This window comes from Rhincodon typus, chromosome 2, assembly GCF_021869965.1.
Source record: "Rhincodon typus isolate 14 chromosome 2, sRhiTyp1.1, whole genome shotgun sequence".
Lineage (NCBI taxonomy): Eukaryota > Metazoa > Chordata > Chondrichthyes > Orectolobiformes > Rhincodontidae > Rhincodon > Rhincodon typus.
In genome coordinates this window covers 48,700,163-48,716,445 of record NC_063333.1, presented here as the reverse complement: position 1 = coordinate 48,716,445, position 16,283 = coordinate 48,700,163, and the positions used below count along the sequence as shown (strand labels likewise).

At 39.8% G+C, this 16,283-nt stretch overlaps 1 protein-coding gene across 1 annotated transcript in view; it reads right to left on the bottom strand.

Annotated features, from left to right (window-relative positions):
• The window catches only part of akap9 (A kinase (PRKA) anchor protein 9), a 92,494-nt gene that overhangs the window by 13,709 nt on the left and 62,502 nt on the right, over positions 1-16,283 (bottom strand). The window contains exons 7-11 of the mRNA XM_048607914.1: positions 11,240-13,846; positions 10,885-10,974; positions 10,345-10,558; positions 8,726-8,802; positions 4,588-4,732 (exon numbers count right to left, since the gene is read on the bottom strand). Of these exons, the coding sequence (XP_048463871.1) occupies positions 4,588-4,732; positions 8,726-8,802; positions 10,345-10,558; positions 10,885-10,974; positions 11,240-13,846 (3,133 nt within the window). The remainder of the gene's footprint in view (positions 1-4,587; positions 4,733-8,725; positions 8,803-10,344; positions 10,559-10,884; positions 10,975-11,239; positions 13,847-16,283) is intronic.

The window sequence follows — 16,283 nt, the reverse complement described above, 5'->3', positions numbered from 1 at the left end:
TAGGCCCGAAACGTCAGCTTTCCTGCTCCTCGGCCTGTTGTGTTCATCCAGCTCTACACCTTGTTATCTCAAAGTTACAGGTCAGTTAACTTCACAACGTCCCCTCCAGAATCAAATTTTGAAGATGTGCTTCGTGAAGCGAAGCTATGAAATTCTGATTGAATACTCAATTCAAAGTCCGAGAAGCATTTCACAATTTCTAATAGTCTTTGAATTGAGCAATCTTTCCATTCATGTCAAATGTCTTCACAAAGCTGCTGCAACGTTTAGCCATGATAATCCAGGAACTGTTCTACTGCATTTGTTGGAATAAACAAGCAATTTAAGTTGTAACAAACTCTCATAATTGCCTAAATATGAAAACATCATATGTTAGGCATTTACAGATTACTACTTTCCAGGTTACTGTGACCAGAAATCCCCCCAACGCCCCACGCTAACCCCCCCCCCCCCCCCCCGTTGTGTAATAAACTAAATATAAAAGCCCAAATTTCTGGTCAACAGCAAAACAACAGTGCTCACCAACCACCTGGGAAAAAGCTGCCCACAAAATCTAGCATCTATATGGGGTAATCATTCCCTTCAGCAACACTGTTAGAATTTCTCATCAATAAAAGGAGATCTCTAGCTGCTCATTAGCAGTGAGCTAATCCAGCAGGGTAAGTAATCAAGCACAATGGAGGATTCTTACAGAGAGCAAAGCAGGGAGATTTAAGTGCTGATTTTATAGCCTTTAAATATTGTACAGCAAAATAAACTATTTTGGCAAACACAGATGAAGGTAAAAGCTGAAATATGCAGTTCTATATAATGTATGTTTTTAATCGGTGATTTTTAAAATCATTATTGTAAAATTCAACATTCCACCAAATTCAAACTACTTTTTCAGTCCCAATGAGGCTGTCCAATAAACTTAGTATTCTATTCAAGACTCAGTTCCTTCATTCAGCAAGATATAATTCTTTCAAGAATTTCTGCAGACAAACTAATCATCACGATAACAATAACAGGCAGGTTCCTGTCTGTTAACCAGTTTCTGACTGATTGTAAACTTGGGGGAATGAAGGTGGGATGGAAAGGGCACTTTCTAAGAGATGTTTAGAATTTCAATTACAGCAACTTCTGTAATTCCACAATTTGCATGTACACCAACAGTTTCACAGTCATTACTCATGCAAAATCAGGGCCAGCAAGTTATTAATGGTTTGCATTTATACTTTCACAGACTATTTTTTTTAACAAGCAAGAATTATATGGGCATATGTTTAAAAGAAGTGTACACAGTCATTTAAACACTGCTGCAGAATATCAGACAAAATGTTAGAGAACGTTTCCAAAAAACTGTATAACGTGTTGGAGGACTAGAAGAAGAATAGGTCATTTGGTCATGAACCCACTTAATCACAAGAAAATTTTGACTGAACTGTTATTTAAATCCATATGCTTAATACATGTGGTTAACAAAGATTTGTCAATCACAAACTCAAAATTAACAGTTGACCTAGCGTTAACTACAGTTTTGCAAGAGATTTATGGAATTTTGTGTAGATGTCCTTCTGAACCTCATTTCTGAAAGGACTGGCCCTATTTTTTTTTTCTTTAAGGTTACATCTCCTATGCAAAGATTCTGCAGAAATAGCTTCTCTGATCATGGCGCACATCAACTCTAGTCTCCCAGCCTGCCTTGATCCTCTACAATTTGCCTTTCGGCATGACAGGTCCACAGCGGACGCCATTTCCCCAGCCCCGCACTCATCCCTGGAACATCTAGGCAACAACAACACTTACGTCAGACTCCTGCTCATCAACTACAGCTCCGCCTTCAACACCGTTATCCCCTCCAGACTGACCTCAAAACTCTGAGACCTAGGTCTCGGCTCTGCCCTCTGCAATTGGTTCCTCAGCTTTCTGACCCACCGACCACAATCAGTGTAGATAGACATTGCATCTCCTCCATGATAACACTCAAAACTGGAGCTCCCCAAGGATGCATTCTCAGCCCCCTACTGTACTCCCTGTACATCCACGACTATGTTACCAAATTTAAAGTATTGGCAAAGATCTGTAGCTCGGGTTTTGGATGAGGTTGTTGACTTGCTCGCCAAATAGGCTTTTTGTTTTTGTTCAGACATTTCATCACTATGCTAGGTGACATCATCAGTGGAGCCTCTGGTGAGGCAATATTATTCTACTCCGCTTGGAATTTATACTGTCCGGTCCATTATGGTGAGTACTGTCATTTCCGGTTTTAATCTGTATGGGTTTGTATATGGGGTCCAATTCTATATGTTTGTTGACTGAAGTATGGGTGGAGAACCATGCCTCTAGGAATTCCCATGTGTGTCTATGTTTGACTTGGGCTACTATGGTTACTTTGTCTCAGTTAAATTGATGGCCTTCATTATCTGAATGTACAAATATTAAGGAGAGTTCATCGTGCCGTTTTGCTGCTAGTTGATGTTTGTGTATTCTGATGGCTAGTTTCCTTCCTTTCTGTCCAATGTAATGTTTGTGGCAGTCGTTGCATGGTATTTTGTAAACCATGTTCGTTCTGCATGTTGTGGGAATGGGGTCTTTAATCCTTGCAAGTGTTTGTCATGGAGTGGCTGTGGGTTTGTGAGCCACCATGATTCCTAGTGGTCTTAGGAGTCTTGTCATCAGTTCTGATATATTCCTGATGTAGGGAAGTGTGGTAGGTGTGGTAAATTGCTGGAAGTACTCAGCAGAGTTGACAGTATCTCACTTTTTCTTCCCTTGTCCATTCCCTTCCCAGTTACATCCACGATTCTTCTGACACTTTACGTAAGTTTCAGAATTTCCAGGTAGTGGGCTTGAGCCATCTCCTCTTCATCATGGATGTAAATCCCTTCACACATCCACGCCTGATCAGGATGGTCATAGGGCTCTCCGCTGCTTCCCAGGAAAAAGGCCTGAACAGTCCCCATTCTCCATCATCCTCCTCTGCCTGGCCAAGCTGGTCTTCACATTGAAAAACTTCTCCTTTAACTACTCTCACTTGCTGCAGGTCAAAGGTGTGGCCGTGGGTATCTGCATGGGCCCCTCAGTTATGCTTGTCTCTTTGTGGGGCATGCAGAACATTCCTCATTCCAGTTCTACTCAGGCTCCCACCCTTAACTCTTGATCTGGTACATCAATAACATCATTGGTGCCGCTTCACACTCTCGTCTGGAATTGGAATTTTCATCCTGCTCTCACCTTCACCTGGTCCATCTGTGACTCTTCCCTCCTCTCCTCAACTTCACTGTTTCCATTTCTGAGGACAGGTTGGCCACCAATATCCATTACAAACCCACTTATTCCCTTAGTTACCTTCACTATATATCCTCACACCCTGCTTCCTATAAACACTATTCCATTCCCAAAGTTTCTCCATCTCTGTCACAGCTGTTCTGACAATGCCAATTTCTACAAGGATGCCTCCAAAATGTCACCTTCCTCAGAGAAGTCCCCACCACTGTGGTTGACAGAGCCCTCAGCTGTGTACAACCCATCTCCTGTAGTTTGGCCCTCATCCCTTCTCTTCCCTCCAGAACAGAACAGGGTTCCCCTTGTCCTCAAACACTAACCCACCAGCAGCCACATCCAAAGGATCATTAGCCAACATTTCTGCTACCTCCAGCAGGATGCCGTCACCGGATACATATTCCTCTCCCCTCCATTGTCAGCCTTCCACATGGGCCGTTCCCTCTGGGACATTTTGGTTCACTTCTCTTTCACACCCAAAACCCCTGCTGCACCTTCCTACGCATCCGCAAAAGGTGCAACACCTACCCATTTACTTTGACCCTCCTCACTATCCAAGGTCCCAAACATACCTTCCAGGTCAAGCAATGACTTACTTGCACTCAATTTAGTCCTCTATATTTGCTGCTCACAGTGTGGTCTCCTCTACCTTGGGGAGAAGAAGTGCAGACTTGGCAAACACTTTGCAGAACACCTACGTTAATGTCTGCAAAATAGCCCTGAGCTTCCTGTTGCCTGCCCCTTCAAAACACCAGCATGTTCCCTGGCCAACATCGCTGTCTCAGGCTTGCTACAGTGTTCCAGTGAAGCTCAGTGCAAGCTGGAAGAACAGCACCTCTTTTTCCACTTGGGGACACTGCAGCCTTGAGGATTCAATATCAAGTTCAATAATTTTAGGGCTTGAGCACCTTCTCCCATGTTCTTACCTTAAGCCCAACAAACAATCCATTGTCAACCACTAATGGCCTCCCTATCAGCCGCTATTGATAATCCCAGCTTGGCCTTTACCCAATCCTTTGTCTGCCCAATTGTTTTTCTCTCTCTCTCTGAAATCCATCTCCACATATTGTTTACTCTTTCCCGCTCTTCCCAACCCACATTCAGCATATATACCAAATGTTTCTGGTTACAATCAGTGCTGAAGAAGGGTCACTGGACCCAAAGCGTTAACTCTGCTTTTTTTCCCCACAGATGCTGCCAGACGTGCTGAGTTTTTCCAGAAATTTCTGTTTTTGAATAGATGATTGGACATGCATTAAATATTTGTGTAGTTTTCTTGGCTTCAACAGTTGCATTATCAACAATTGCGGAAAGGTAATTTACCTCTTGCTCCTTCCAGGAGGTCCTTGTGCACTCGGGTTCCCTCATCAAGATAGTCTTTATTTCCCAAAATTAAACATTTCTCAGACCGATCCTGATGTTCTTTGTTTTCTATCAAATTACCTTCGATCAGTACACCGGCAAATAACTGTCAAACAAAAACATTGAATTGAGATAGGATCAAATCACAAAAGAAGCTACATATAATGTTCATCTGAACAAAACGAAACAAATAGTTATAAAAGGAGGGAGTAGAGTTAAAACAGAAGAGAAAGATAGCAGAAATTAAATTCCAAAAGAGATGGTGTAAATTTATACTTGTTTTAAAAATTTGCCACACCTCTAACTTTTCCAGTTCTAACGGAAGGTCACCAACCTGAAACATTAAATGATTCTTACTTCACAAATTCCGGGTTTTTAACAATTTTTTTCTATTTTTCTGATTTTCCTTATCTGTTGTAACTTTTTTTGAATTAACATAATTAGCAAAGAAAAAGACTAAAAAGGTAGAAAGGCTGAAGATTGGGAAGATTTTAGAATTCAGGAAAGTTTAGAAATGCGAACAGAAGTAGGCTATTCAGCCCCTTGAGCCTGTTCTGCCATTCAAAGAGACCATGGCTAAACTACAGCCTAAGTCCATATACATACCTTTGGCCCCTATCCCTTAATAACTTTGCTTAACAAAATGCATCTGTCTCAGATTTAAAATCATCAACTGATCCACCATTCCACTGCCATTTGTAAAAGAGAGCTCCAAACATCAACCACCTTTGCATATAGTAATAAGTTCTAATCTCTCTCCTGAATGGTCTGACACAATTCTCAGACTATGGCCCTTAGTTCTAGAATCCCCAACCAGTGGAAATAGCTTTCTTTACCTGCCCTGTCTTTTCCTGTTACTATCTTGAAGACTTCAATCAGATCATTTAACCTTATAATTTCTCGAGAAAACAGGCCTAATTTGCATAGCCTCTCTTAATAACGCAACTCCTGAAGTCCAGGTATCATTCTTGTAAACCTACATTGTACGCACTCCAAGGCTAATATATTCTTCCTAAGGTATTATGCACAGATCTGTTTCCAATAGTCTAATTGGCATCTCAGCAGGGTTCTGTATAATTGTGGCAAAACTTCGCCATCCTTCTACTCCATTTCTCTAGATATAAAGGCCATGATTCCATTAGTTTTCTTGATTATTTTCTGCAACTATTTTTGACATTGTAAAGATCTATACACCTAAATCCCGAAGTCTCTTGGATACTCATTGTATTTAGCTTCCTATCACCTAGAAAGTACCCTGATCTATCCTTTCTCAGTCCAAAATGGTCAACATATATTTAAAGAGAAATGAGAAGGACAGTAATATAGCAAAAGATATAAAATAGTTGTACAAGCTTCTGAAAGGAAGAAATTAGAAAACGCATGCATAGACTATGAGAAAAAGAGCAGGCGAAATTATACTGAAGAACAAAGAAATTAGGCATATATGTTATATCTGATTTTGCACTAGAAGACAACTAAGACCCAAAAAATTTAGAGAAGCAAGGGTCTAAGAATGAAAAATTTAAAACGGGCTAGCAAATAAACTGGAGAAATTAGCAATACTAAAAGCAGACAAATTCCCTGGACCTGCGTGAAACTTCCAAAAAGCTTCCGAAGTCCCCTAAATTCATTATAATTTGCAAGGCAGCAAATATTACCAAGATGTTCAAGGAATGAGAAAGAAAACACAAAACAGGCCAGTTAGTGTGGGTTGGTTAATGAACAGAAAGGCAGTTGTGAGAATAAACAGGTCTTTTGGGATTGCACTGCTTCAAATATGGTCTCCCTTACTTTGGGAGATGAAATACAGGATAGACAAATGCTTTGTGGAACACCTACATCCTGTTCACAAAAATGACAAGCTTCCGCATACCTGCCACTTCAACAACACTGTGTTTCTTGACCAATATTTCTGTCTCAGACCTACTGCAGTATTCCAGCGAAGTTCACTGCACACTAAAAGAACCTCATTTTCCACTTGGGACTCTGTGGCCTTCGCAACTCAATACTGAATATATTGAATTAAATAATTTTAGGGCCTGGACACATCTTCCCTGCAATGGCCTTAGTGGTATTATTGCTGGACTGTTAATCTAGAGACCCAGGTAATGTTCTGGGGAATTGTAATGGTGGAATTTGAATTCAATAAGTAGCTGGAATTAAGAGTCCAATGATGACTGTGAATCCATTGCCGATGTCAGAAAAACCCATCTGGTTCACTAATGGAAGGAAAGGTTCCTGTAGGGAAGGAAATTGCCATCCTCACCTGGTCTGGCCTACATGTGACTCGAGACCCACAGCAATGTGGTTGACTCATAACTGCCCCCTGGGTAATTATGGATGGGCAATAAATGCTAGCGACGCCCTCATCCCACGAATGAATAAAGAAAACAAAAACGTCCTTTACCCATTCCCACACCCCTGGTCCTGTCATCACATAGGCTGCTTTCACCACAGCCATTTTCACCTACTAATAGTTCTTATTATCAGCTTTTCATTCTCCCTGGCTCACCATTATCCAGCCCTTTGTCTACCCAACTGCTGCTCTCTCTCTTTGGGCCATCTCCACCTTTTGTTTATTCCTGTAGCACCCCAACCCACCCCCCCCAACCCTGTACCACCATCTCCTGTCTTCACCACATATAACAATTTTTCCTAGCTATAAACATTTCTGAAGAAAGATCACTGGATCCAAAGTGCTGACTCTGCTTTCTCTACATAGATACTGTCAGACCTGTTGACATTCTCTGGCAATTTCTGGGTTTTTTTTTTCAGACTTCCAGCATCCGCAGTTCTTTGTTTTCTTTCTTTTGGGGTTGGCAGGCAGTCGATTTTAGTGTACTGTCAGAATTAGTGCTTGGGCCTCAGCTACTTACAATCTATATCAATGCTTATTGGAGTGATCAAGAGTAAAATACCCAAGTTGTGATTATGCAGAGTTGGGTGGAAATGTTGGCTGGAAAAATAATTAAATGAATGGGGAAGAACTTGTGAGAGGAAATTTCACATGGATGAATGTAAAACCATCCACTTTGATAGGAAAAATGGAAAAGCAGATTTTTTTTTAAATCATGAGACTTGGAAATGTTAGCATTGAGAGGAAATAGATGTCTTTACCCATGAATCAAAAAGTTATCACGTAGCTGCAGAAAGCAATTATGAAAGCAAATGGTTTAATACAAAGGAACTGGAGTAGAAGGCTAAATAAACGCTATTAAAATTATGAGAAACTTCAAGCACTACAGTATTATAGGTTTACCAGACTAATTCGTAGGGAGAGAGTCAATAGACTAGGTCTATTATCACTAACGTTTTCGAACAAAAAAACCTCTTCAAAATCTCAAACATTCTTAAAGGACTTAACAGGACAGATGCTGCAAAGTATGCTTCCCCTGGCTGGGGAGTCTATAACAAGGTCTCGGAATAATGCTCAGCCGTTTAGAACCAACATGCGGAGGATGTTTTCCACGCAAAGAAATGGGGAACCGTTGGAGTTCTCTAACCAAGAGCTGTGTAACTTTAGTCATTCAGTCTATTCAAGTGTCAGATTTAAAGATTTTTAGATACGAAGGAAACTGAAGGAAGTAGGGGGAAGATGCAGCTGAGGTAGTCAGCTATGATCTTGCTGAATGACAAAGTAGACATGGGGCAAATAACCTACTTCTGCTCCTACCTATTTGATTATTTTACAGAAACATATTGCTCACTTATTTATACATTATCAAAACAATAACTCTTGAAAGATGGCCCTTTTCTGAACATTATTTTTGACCAATTAAAGTAGAACAGTCTATAAGTATTCAATTTTTTTTTTTACTGTTAAAGCAACATTCATGACAATTTAACTATACAAGGCAAAAGAATTTTCTGTTCTTTGATGACTGCACTAAAACTGCTTACAAAAAAATTTCATCACAGATAGTGTGTACAGCTGATTCTATACTTCAAATCGATTCTTCAAATATTCAGTACAAAATTTAAGAATTACTTGCTCTGAAAAGCAATCTCATTTTGAAATGTGAAAAATATCAGAATACTTTTAAACAAAGGTTCAGCATAATTCCTAACAATGTGACATTTCTAAGTCTTTTTAATGTACCTGGGTGAGTTGCATGCATTCATCTGAAATCTTCTTGTTGAGTTTCTCCATCAAGGCTTGTGAACATTCTTCAAAGTCTAAACAATAACCATTTATTACAAATTAGATTTCTAACACAAGGCAAGGTTGCCATAGTCCTAGTGTAGCACAGGTGTGCTAAACAAACCTAAAATAAGTTAACGCAATCAAAACCATATGCAAATCATTTATGAATTTAGAACATTTGCCCAGCTGAAGGTAACATTTAATTGTGAAAATACTTGCCCTCTCTGAGTCACTCCATTGAGTAATAAAGGTTTTGCTCATCATGACAATTCAGAAAACTAATTTAGAATGGAGGGTTGAGCATCTGTTTAAATTACTTTGGGAAATGTGCAGGTCAATGCTCATGCCATAATTAGTGCCTTTTTTTATTCATTTGTGGGATGTGGGCATCGCTGTCTAGCCAGCATTTCTTGCCCATCCTTAATTGCCCTTGAAAAGGTGGTGGTGAGCTCCCTCTTGAACTGCTGCAGGTTGACCCACAATGCTTTCAGGGAGGGAATTCCAGGATTTTGATAATCTTTGGTGAATTTCTGCAGTGCACCTTGTAGATAATACACACTGCTGCTACTGAGCGTTGGTGGTGGAGGGAATGCATGCTTGTGTATGTAGTGCCAGTCAAACGGGCTGCTTTGTCCTGGATGGTATCAAGCTTCTTGAGTGTTGTTGGGGCTGCACTCATCCAGGCAAGTGGGGAGTATTCCATCACACTCCTGACTTGTGCCTTGTACATGGTAGACAGGCTTTGAGAAATCAGGTGAGTTACTCACTGCAATATTCCTAGCTTCTAACCTGTTCTTGCAGCCACTGTGTTTATGTGGTGAGTCCAGTTGAGTCTCTAGTCAATGATAGCACCCAGGATGTTGATAGTGGAGGATTCAGTGATGGTAACATCATTGAATGTCAAGGGACAGTGGTTAGATTGTCTCTTATTGGTGACAGTCATAGCCTGGCACTTGTGTGACGCAAATGTCTCTTGCCACTTGTCAGCACAAGGCTGGATATTGTCTAGATCTTGCTGCACGTGAACATGAACTGCTTCAGTATCTGAGGAGTCACGAATGGTGCTGAACATTGTGCAAACATCCCCACTTCTGACCTTATGATAGAGGGAAGGTCATTGATTAAGCAGCTGAAGATGGTTGGGCCAAGGACACTACCCTGAGGAACTCCTGCAAAGATGTCCTGCACCTCCAACAACCACAACCATCTTCCTATGTGTCAGGTATGACTCCAACCACCAGAGTGTTTGCCCCCTGATATCCACTTATTCCAGTTTTGCTCGGGCTCCTTGATGCCACACTTGGTCAAATGCAGCCTTGATATCAAGGGCCGTCACTCTCGCCTCACATCTGGAATTCAGCTCTTTTGTCCATGTTTGAACCAAGGCTGTAATGAGGTCAGGAGTTGTGCACTGGAAGCAATGTTTAAAGCTACCAAAACATGCTTCCACAGAACAGGGCTATCAAAAATAAATTAAAACATTTAACAATAATCAAATATTAATGTTATATTGGTTTTACATTAAACAGGTTCAGACTCTGCTATCCCCACTGAGAGCGTCTATTTTTAATCACCTTTGTGCGATTCTTTGACGTGCTGTAATTCCTGCTGGGATAATGCTTGAAGCTGCCTTATTTCTGAAGAGTGAGAGGCTGTGAGCTTCTCTCGAAGTCTTTCAAGAGCAATTTCTTTTTCATTTTTCAAACTGTCCTGTACAAGCTCCAGTTGAGTAGCATAAACCTGTGCAAGACTAATGCGCTGAGCCTCCAACTGTAGTTTTAACTCTGCCTGCCAGTAAACAGAAAAATCAGTTTCTTGAACATGATTACTTACAAGAATATTATTTGGGAACAGTGGCAAAAAAAAATTTGGAATGAAATGTAGACATTCACTGAATGCACCAGTTTACAAGGATGTCAATTTAAGAAATATAAAATTTCTTAACCTCTTCAGATAACATTTTAACAATATAAAGTCAAATTGTTCCAATTTTCTTAAAGTATTATATACCTTTTTTAGTGACCATATTTTTATGGTGCGGATGTACTGATGGAGGTAGGTTGAGAAGAGTGGCAAAATTATAATAATTTTGAACTAAATTTAGAGAACTATACCTCTGCCTGCAGTTTAGTTTGTTCCAGTTGTGTCTTGTAACCTTGATCAAAAGCAGTATATGCCTGAACTTTGTGTTCCATGTCTTTTGCCTGTGACAACGCAGAATGCATGTAGCTCATAACAGAAGTTGTATTTGAATTATGAGTAAAGTCTATGCTTAAGTGAAATTTTAAAAACTTATAACCAATGGTAAAAACATATTTAAGGACCCAATTATATCAGCTTTGAGAAAATAGAAATAGACTTTGAGGGTGAATGATTACCAAAACCATGATAAATATGGTATTATAAAATTTCCAGAATTATGTGTTATATTTGCAGTATTGTAATTTTTCTCCCACTCTTCTCACATACCTGATTTGCCCCCAATTCAGTATGCTGTTCACAAGTAGAAACTCCAATTTGTGCTTCAATCTTCTTCTCCAGTTCTAACTTCTCCTGCTGAGTTATAATTAGGGCATTTTTCATCTCCTCTCTTTCTTTGTGAAAGGTTTCTTCTAGCAACATTTTCTGCTGTACAAGTTCAGCCAATCCCAACTGCTCATTTCGAGCTGACTCCAGCTGACGCCTAAGATGGTCCATTTCAGTCTGTGGATTGCCTAAGGACTCAGATGCCAGTTTCTCCTCTAAGTGCTTAATTTGGGTTAGTAAAGACTCTTTTTCTTGAATAAAGTTAATCTGATTTTGTTTCATCTCATCTGTTTCTGAAACAAGAATCTTCATCGAATTTTGTAGTGAAATTAGTTGTTCCATTAGATCTTCTTTCTGTTGCTCATGTTCTTTTAAATCACAGGAAACAATAAAAGATGGTTCTTTAGACTGATATTCATTCTTTGCTTTTATTAAATTTGTTTGGGACATTTGCTTGTGTTCTTGGGTCTCTACTTCAACATCTGGTACTTTCTGACTCTCAATTCGGGCAGTTTCCTCACACCTTTCTTTGGCTTGCCCTTTTAGAAATGTTAGTTCCTCTTTCAAATGTAAAATTTCATTCTGTCTCAAAATCAAAACCTCTGAAAGATCGGTCAGTCTCTTTGAGAGCTCATGCTTATCCTGCTGAGCTATCTCAAGTTTCTCCATTAGTTCAGTTGCATCTTTTTCAATAACTTCTATTGGTTGGGTACTGGAACCATCGAGTGTTTTGTCTAGCTGCACTTCATTTTTCACTGTGCAATTTTCTGTGTCTGACTTTAACAGTTGGAGCTGTTCATTTAAGACCTTTAATTTAGCTTCATATTCAGCTTCTTGCTTAAACATCCTTTCTTCTGTGTGTGACTTCATTTTCAATAGACAATCATATTCATCACGTAATTCTTGAAAGTTAACTTCAAAATTTTTCTCAGCAAAAGAAAAGGTGTTCCTTTGTCTCTCAACCTCCTCACGAAGCGCTCTCTCCCGGGCTTCGAGTTGCCCATTAACTGCTGTAAGCCTTTCGATCTGTTCTTTCATTTCTGAAAGATCATCTTCATCAACTGATGCCAACTTACTTTCTTCAGGTACAAAATGAATTTTCAACTTTTCTTCCAGTTGTTTTTTGATTTCTTTAAGACCTTCATTTTCCTTTTGAAGACTAGTGATTTTCATCTGCACAGCTTCTTGGTCAGTGAACTGTTCCTCCAAAACTTTATTCCTGACTTGTAGCTCCAGTATTCCCTTTTCTAGTGTACTCTTTTCTTTCTCAACTTCTCTTAGTGCTTCAATTTCTGTTTCAAGTTCAAGTATTTGTAAATGTGTTGCTTCCAGTTTATCATTTTTAATTGATATCTGCAGTTCCTCTTTCAATATAGCAATCTCAGATAATAGTTGGTTATTTTTAATTACAACATTATCCCTTTCACATTTCATTTCTTCCATTTCTTTTCTAAATTCTGTTTGCAAATTTTCTAATTGCTGACTCTGTTTCATGGCCAAATCTTCTTGAAGATTACAAATGTTTAATTTATACTCCCTTTCTAGGTCTTCTTTTAGTTTGCATAGCTCTTCCTCATGACTAAAGAGAAGTTGAGTCCTTACTCTTTCTAATTCAGCTTCCTGAGATTCAGCCATTCTGTCCAAGACTTCATCTTTTTCCCTCTCCAGCATGTCGAGCTTAATTTTATAATTGGTAATTTCCGCCTCGTGCTCAGATTCCAGCTCTTTATTAGACTCTGAAGTAGCTAATAGTTCGGCTTTCAATTGTTCAACCATGTCTTTCAGTTCTTCCACTTCACGTGCTTTGCATTTCTGATCAGCAATGCTTTCTGAGGCTCTCCGAATTTGATCTTTTGTGAAGTTGAGCTCTCCTAAGAGTTCTTGAACTTGGTTCTGTAGCTGTATGTTTTCTTCAGAAGTTCTTTCCAGCTGTTGTGTCAGTTCTTGCCTTATTTGATCTCTCTGAAAATGAGAGTCTCTTAACTTGGCATTTAATTCATTGATTGCCACATTTAACACATCAATTTGTTCCTCATTGACTAAATTATTAACAGAACGACCCAAAGCTGTTTCCATTTCAGTTTTATGTTGTTCGGTAAGTTTCCTAATCTCTAAAGTATGCTGCTGCTGCAATTCTTGTTTCATCTGCACGATTTGTTTACCATACATCTCATCCAATTCTGCTTGAAGTTGCTCCATTTTTCGATGACTTTCTATTTCAATTCTTTGTATCGCTTCTAATTCAGACAAATTGCCCATGTGACAGCGTTTCTGAAGTGCTTCTACAGTACCCATTAACTGTTTTATTTCATCTGATGACTGTCTCTCCCTTTGCTTTGAGCTCGTCAATTCTGTTCTCAGGTTCTCAGCCTCTTCATTCTTTTGCAATATCTGTTCATTTAAATCTTGAACTAATTTATCAGAAGCAAGCATCTTATCTTTCAAGAATAATGTAGCATTTTCATGTTCTTTAACTGTTTTTTCAAGTTGTTCAATTAGTTGGTCTTTGCTATTCAACTTCAACGTATTATCAGTCTTTTCATTGTCAGTCTGTTTGTAAAAAGAAATAAAGATGAATATTCTAAACAATCATAGTAATTTCCAAATAAAGCTTTGTTTGATCTGGTATTAGGCAAATAAATTTCAACAAGCAGCCTTTCACTAAATCTTAACAAGTTTAAAGCAAATTAAAGAGAATGTTCTCAGCCTGAACAGATTGTGCTGAAAGCATGCCAACCCTAGTAGTGTTATTGAAAAAAAACCTTGTATGTTCTGGAATGGTACACTCATTTCAAAGAGCTCAGTAACTTCAAACTGCCCTGGAAAGCAATCAGGTAAAGTTCAATTGCAGATGTACCGGTATTAATGGCATGATAAACTCTATCAGGTAATTTCCCAGAAAAGATGACATTTTGAAAATAAATCATTCAAAAGTCATTTGAACAACCATTAGGAAAACTTAATTTATTGCATGATTTCTTAGAGGTGCCAATATGACAAAAATATTGGGAGAAAACAGCAACCTCCAAATGGAAGGCGCTCCAAGAAGTTCTCAAATACAAATCCAAAGAATGAAAATTTTTGCATGCTGACACCTAATGTGTGAAAGTCATTCAGCCAGAAACAGCAGCTAAGTAAACACAATGAATTCCTTAAGGGGATAAAGGAGACATCAAATCCAACATCAATGTTTTGAGTTTACTAGCTACCCAAGACAAAAACAGGAGAAGTGAAGTGAAGTTAAAGAAACTGAAAAACAATTGAAGTCACTGTTGTAAACTGGAAATAGTAGGAACCCCTACACCCAGAAGCATTCCATTTCCACAACCACCACCTCAATCTGTCAAATAGCTTCTCTAAAAGGTAATCATTCCTTCCTGCTTCTGATCAATTACCAGATGTCATGTTAATTTCTCAAAGCGTTAAGCAGAACTTTCTTCAGATATGCAATAAAATTAATATTCTAAGGTTTTCTACTCTACACTTAGCAGTGACTTCCACAAAACAAAAAGGAAACAGGACTCGGAAGATCTAGCAAGATTGTCCCCAAATTGTCTACTGCTTATTTAGTTATGTTATACTGGGGGAATGCCACCTATAAGCAAATTATGCAAGAACTGGAGAATGTAGATTGCTGGAGGATAAATCCACATCAGACACGTGTGAGGCTTTTAAGGGCTACTTGATTAGAGTGCAGGACAGGCAGGTTCCTGTAAATGAAGGACAGGAATGCAGGGTTCCGGAATCTTGGATGACAAGGGAAATTATCAGCTTAGTCAAAAACCATACGAAACACGCCGAAGGTCTGGGCAAGTAAAAACAGGTGAAGTCCTTCCAGAATATGGAGGAAGAGGGAGCTCAAACAGGGAGTTAGGAGGGCTAAAAGGGGATTTGAAACGTCCTTGGCCAGGACAATCCTAAGGCATTTTATATATATATAGTAGGAGCAAGAGAATAGCTATAGACTGAAACAACTCACTCAAGGGTAAAGCAGAGAGGTTATGTGTGGACCCAAAGAAAATGGGTGAGACCCTCAATGAGTACTTTCCATTGGTATCCACCAAAGACAGGGACATGAGGGATGTTGAGGTTAGGGAAAGGTACGTAAATACTCTTGGACAGGCTAACATAATGAAGGTGGAATTGTTGGGTTTCTTGAAATAAATTAAGGTAGTCAAGTCCCCAGGGCCAGACGGGATCTACCCCAGGATTCTGTGGGAGGCAAGGGAGAAAATAACACTGGCCTTAACAGATATCTCTGGATCCTTTTTGGCTACAGGCATAGTTCCAGAGGACTGGAAAACAGCCAGTGTTGTTCCATTGTTTAAGAAGGGAATCAGAGATAATCCAGGTAATTACAGCCAGTGAGCAGTCAGTGGTGGGTAAACTGTGGGAGAAGATACTGAGAGACAGGATTTATTCACATTTGGAAGTGAATGGGCTTGTTATTGATAGGCAGCATGGGTTTGTGAGGGCAAGGTCATGTCTCATCAACTTGATTGAGCTTTTTGAGGAGATGACAAGAAGGACTGATGAGGAAAGCACAGTGGATGTTGTCTACAAGGACATTAGTAAGGAATCAGATAAAAGACCTCATGGGATCGAGGGTGAGCTGGCTAGATGGGTATAAAACTGGCCTGGTAATAGAAAACAGAGAGAAGTGGTGGAAGAAACAACAAGGTGCAGGGCTGGATGAACACAGCAGGCCAAGCAGCATCATAGGAGCAGAGAGGCTGACGTTTCGGGCCCAGACCCTTCATCAGAAAAGGGGGAGGGGAAGGGGGTTCTGAAATAAATAGGGAGAGAGTGGGAGGCGGATAGAAGATGGATAGAGGAGAGGATAGGTGGAGAGGAAACAAACAGGTCGAAGAGGCGGGGATGGGGCCAGTAAAGGTGAGTGTAGGTGGGGAGTTAGGGAGGGGATTGGTCAGTCCAGGGAGGACGGACAGGTCAAGGGGGCGGGATGAGGTTAGTAGGTAGGAGATGG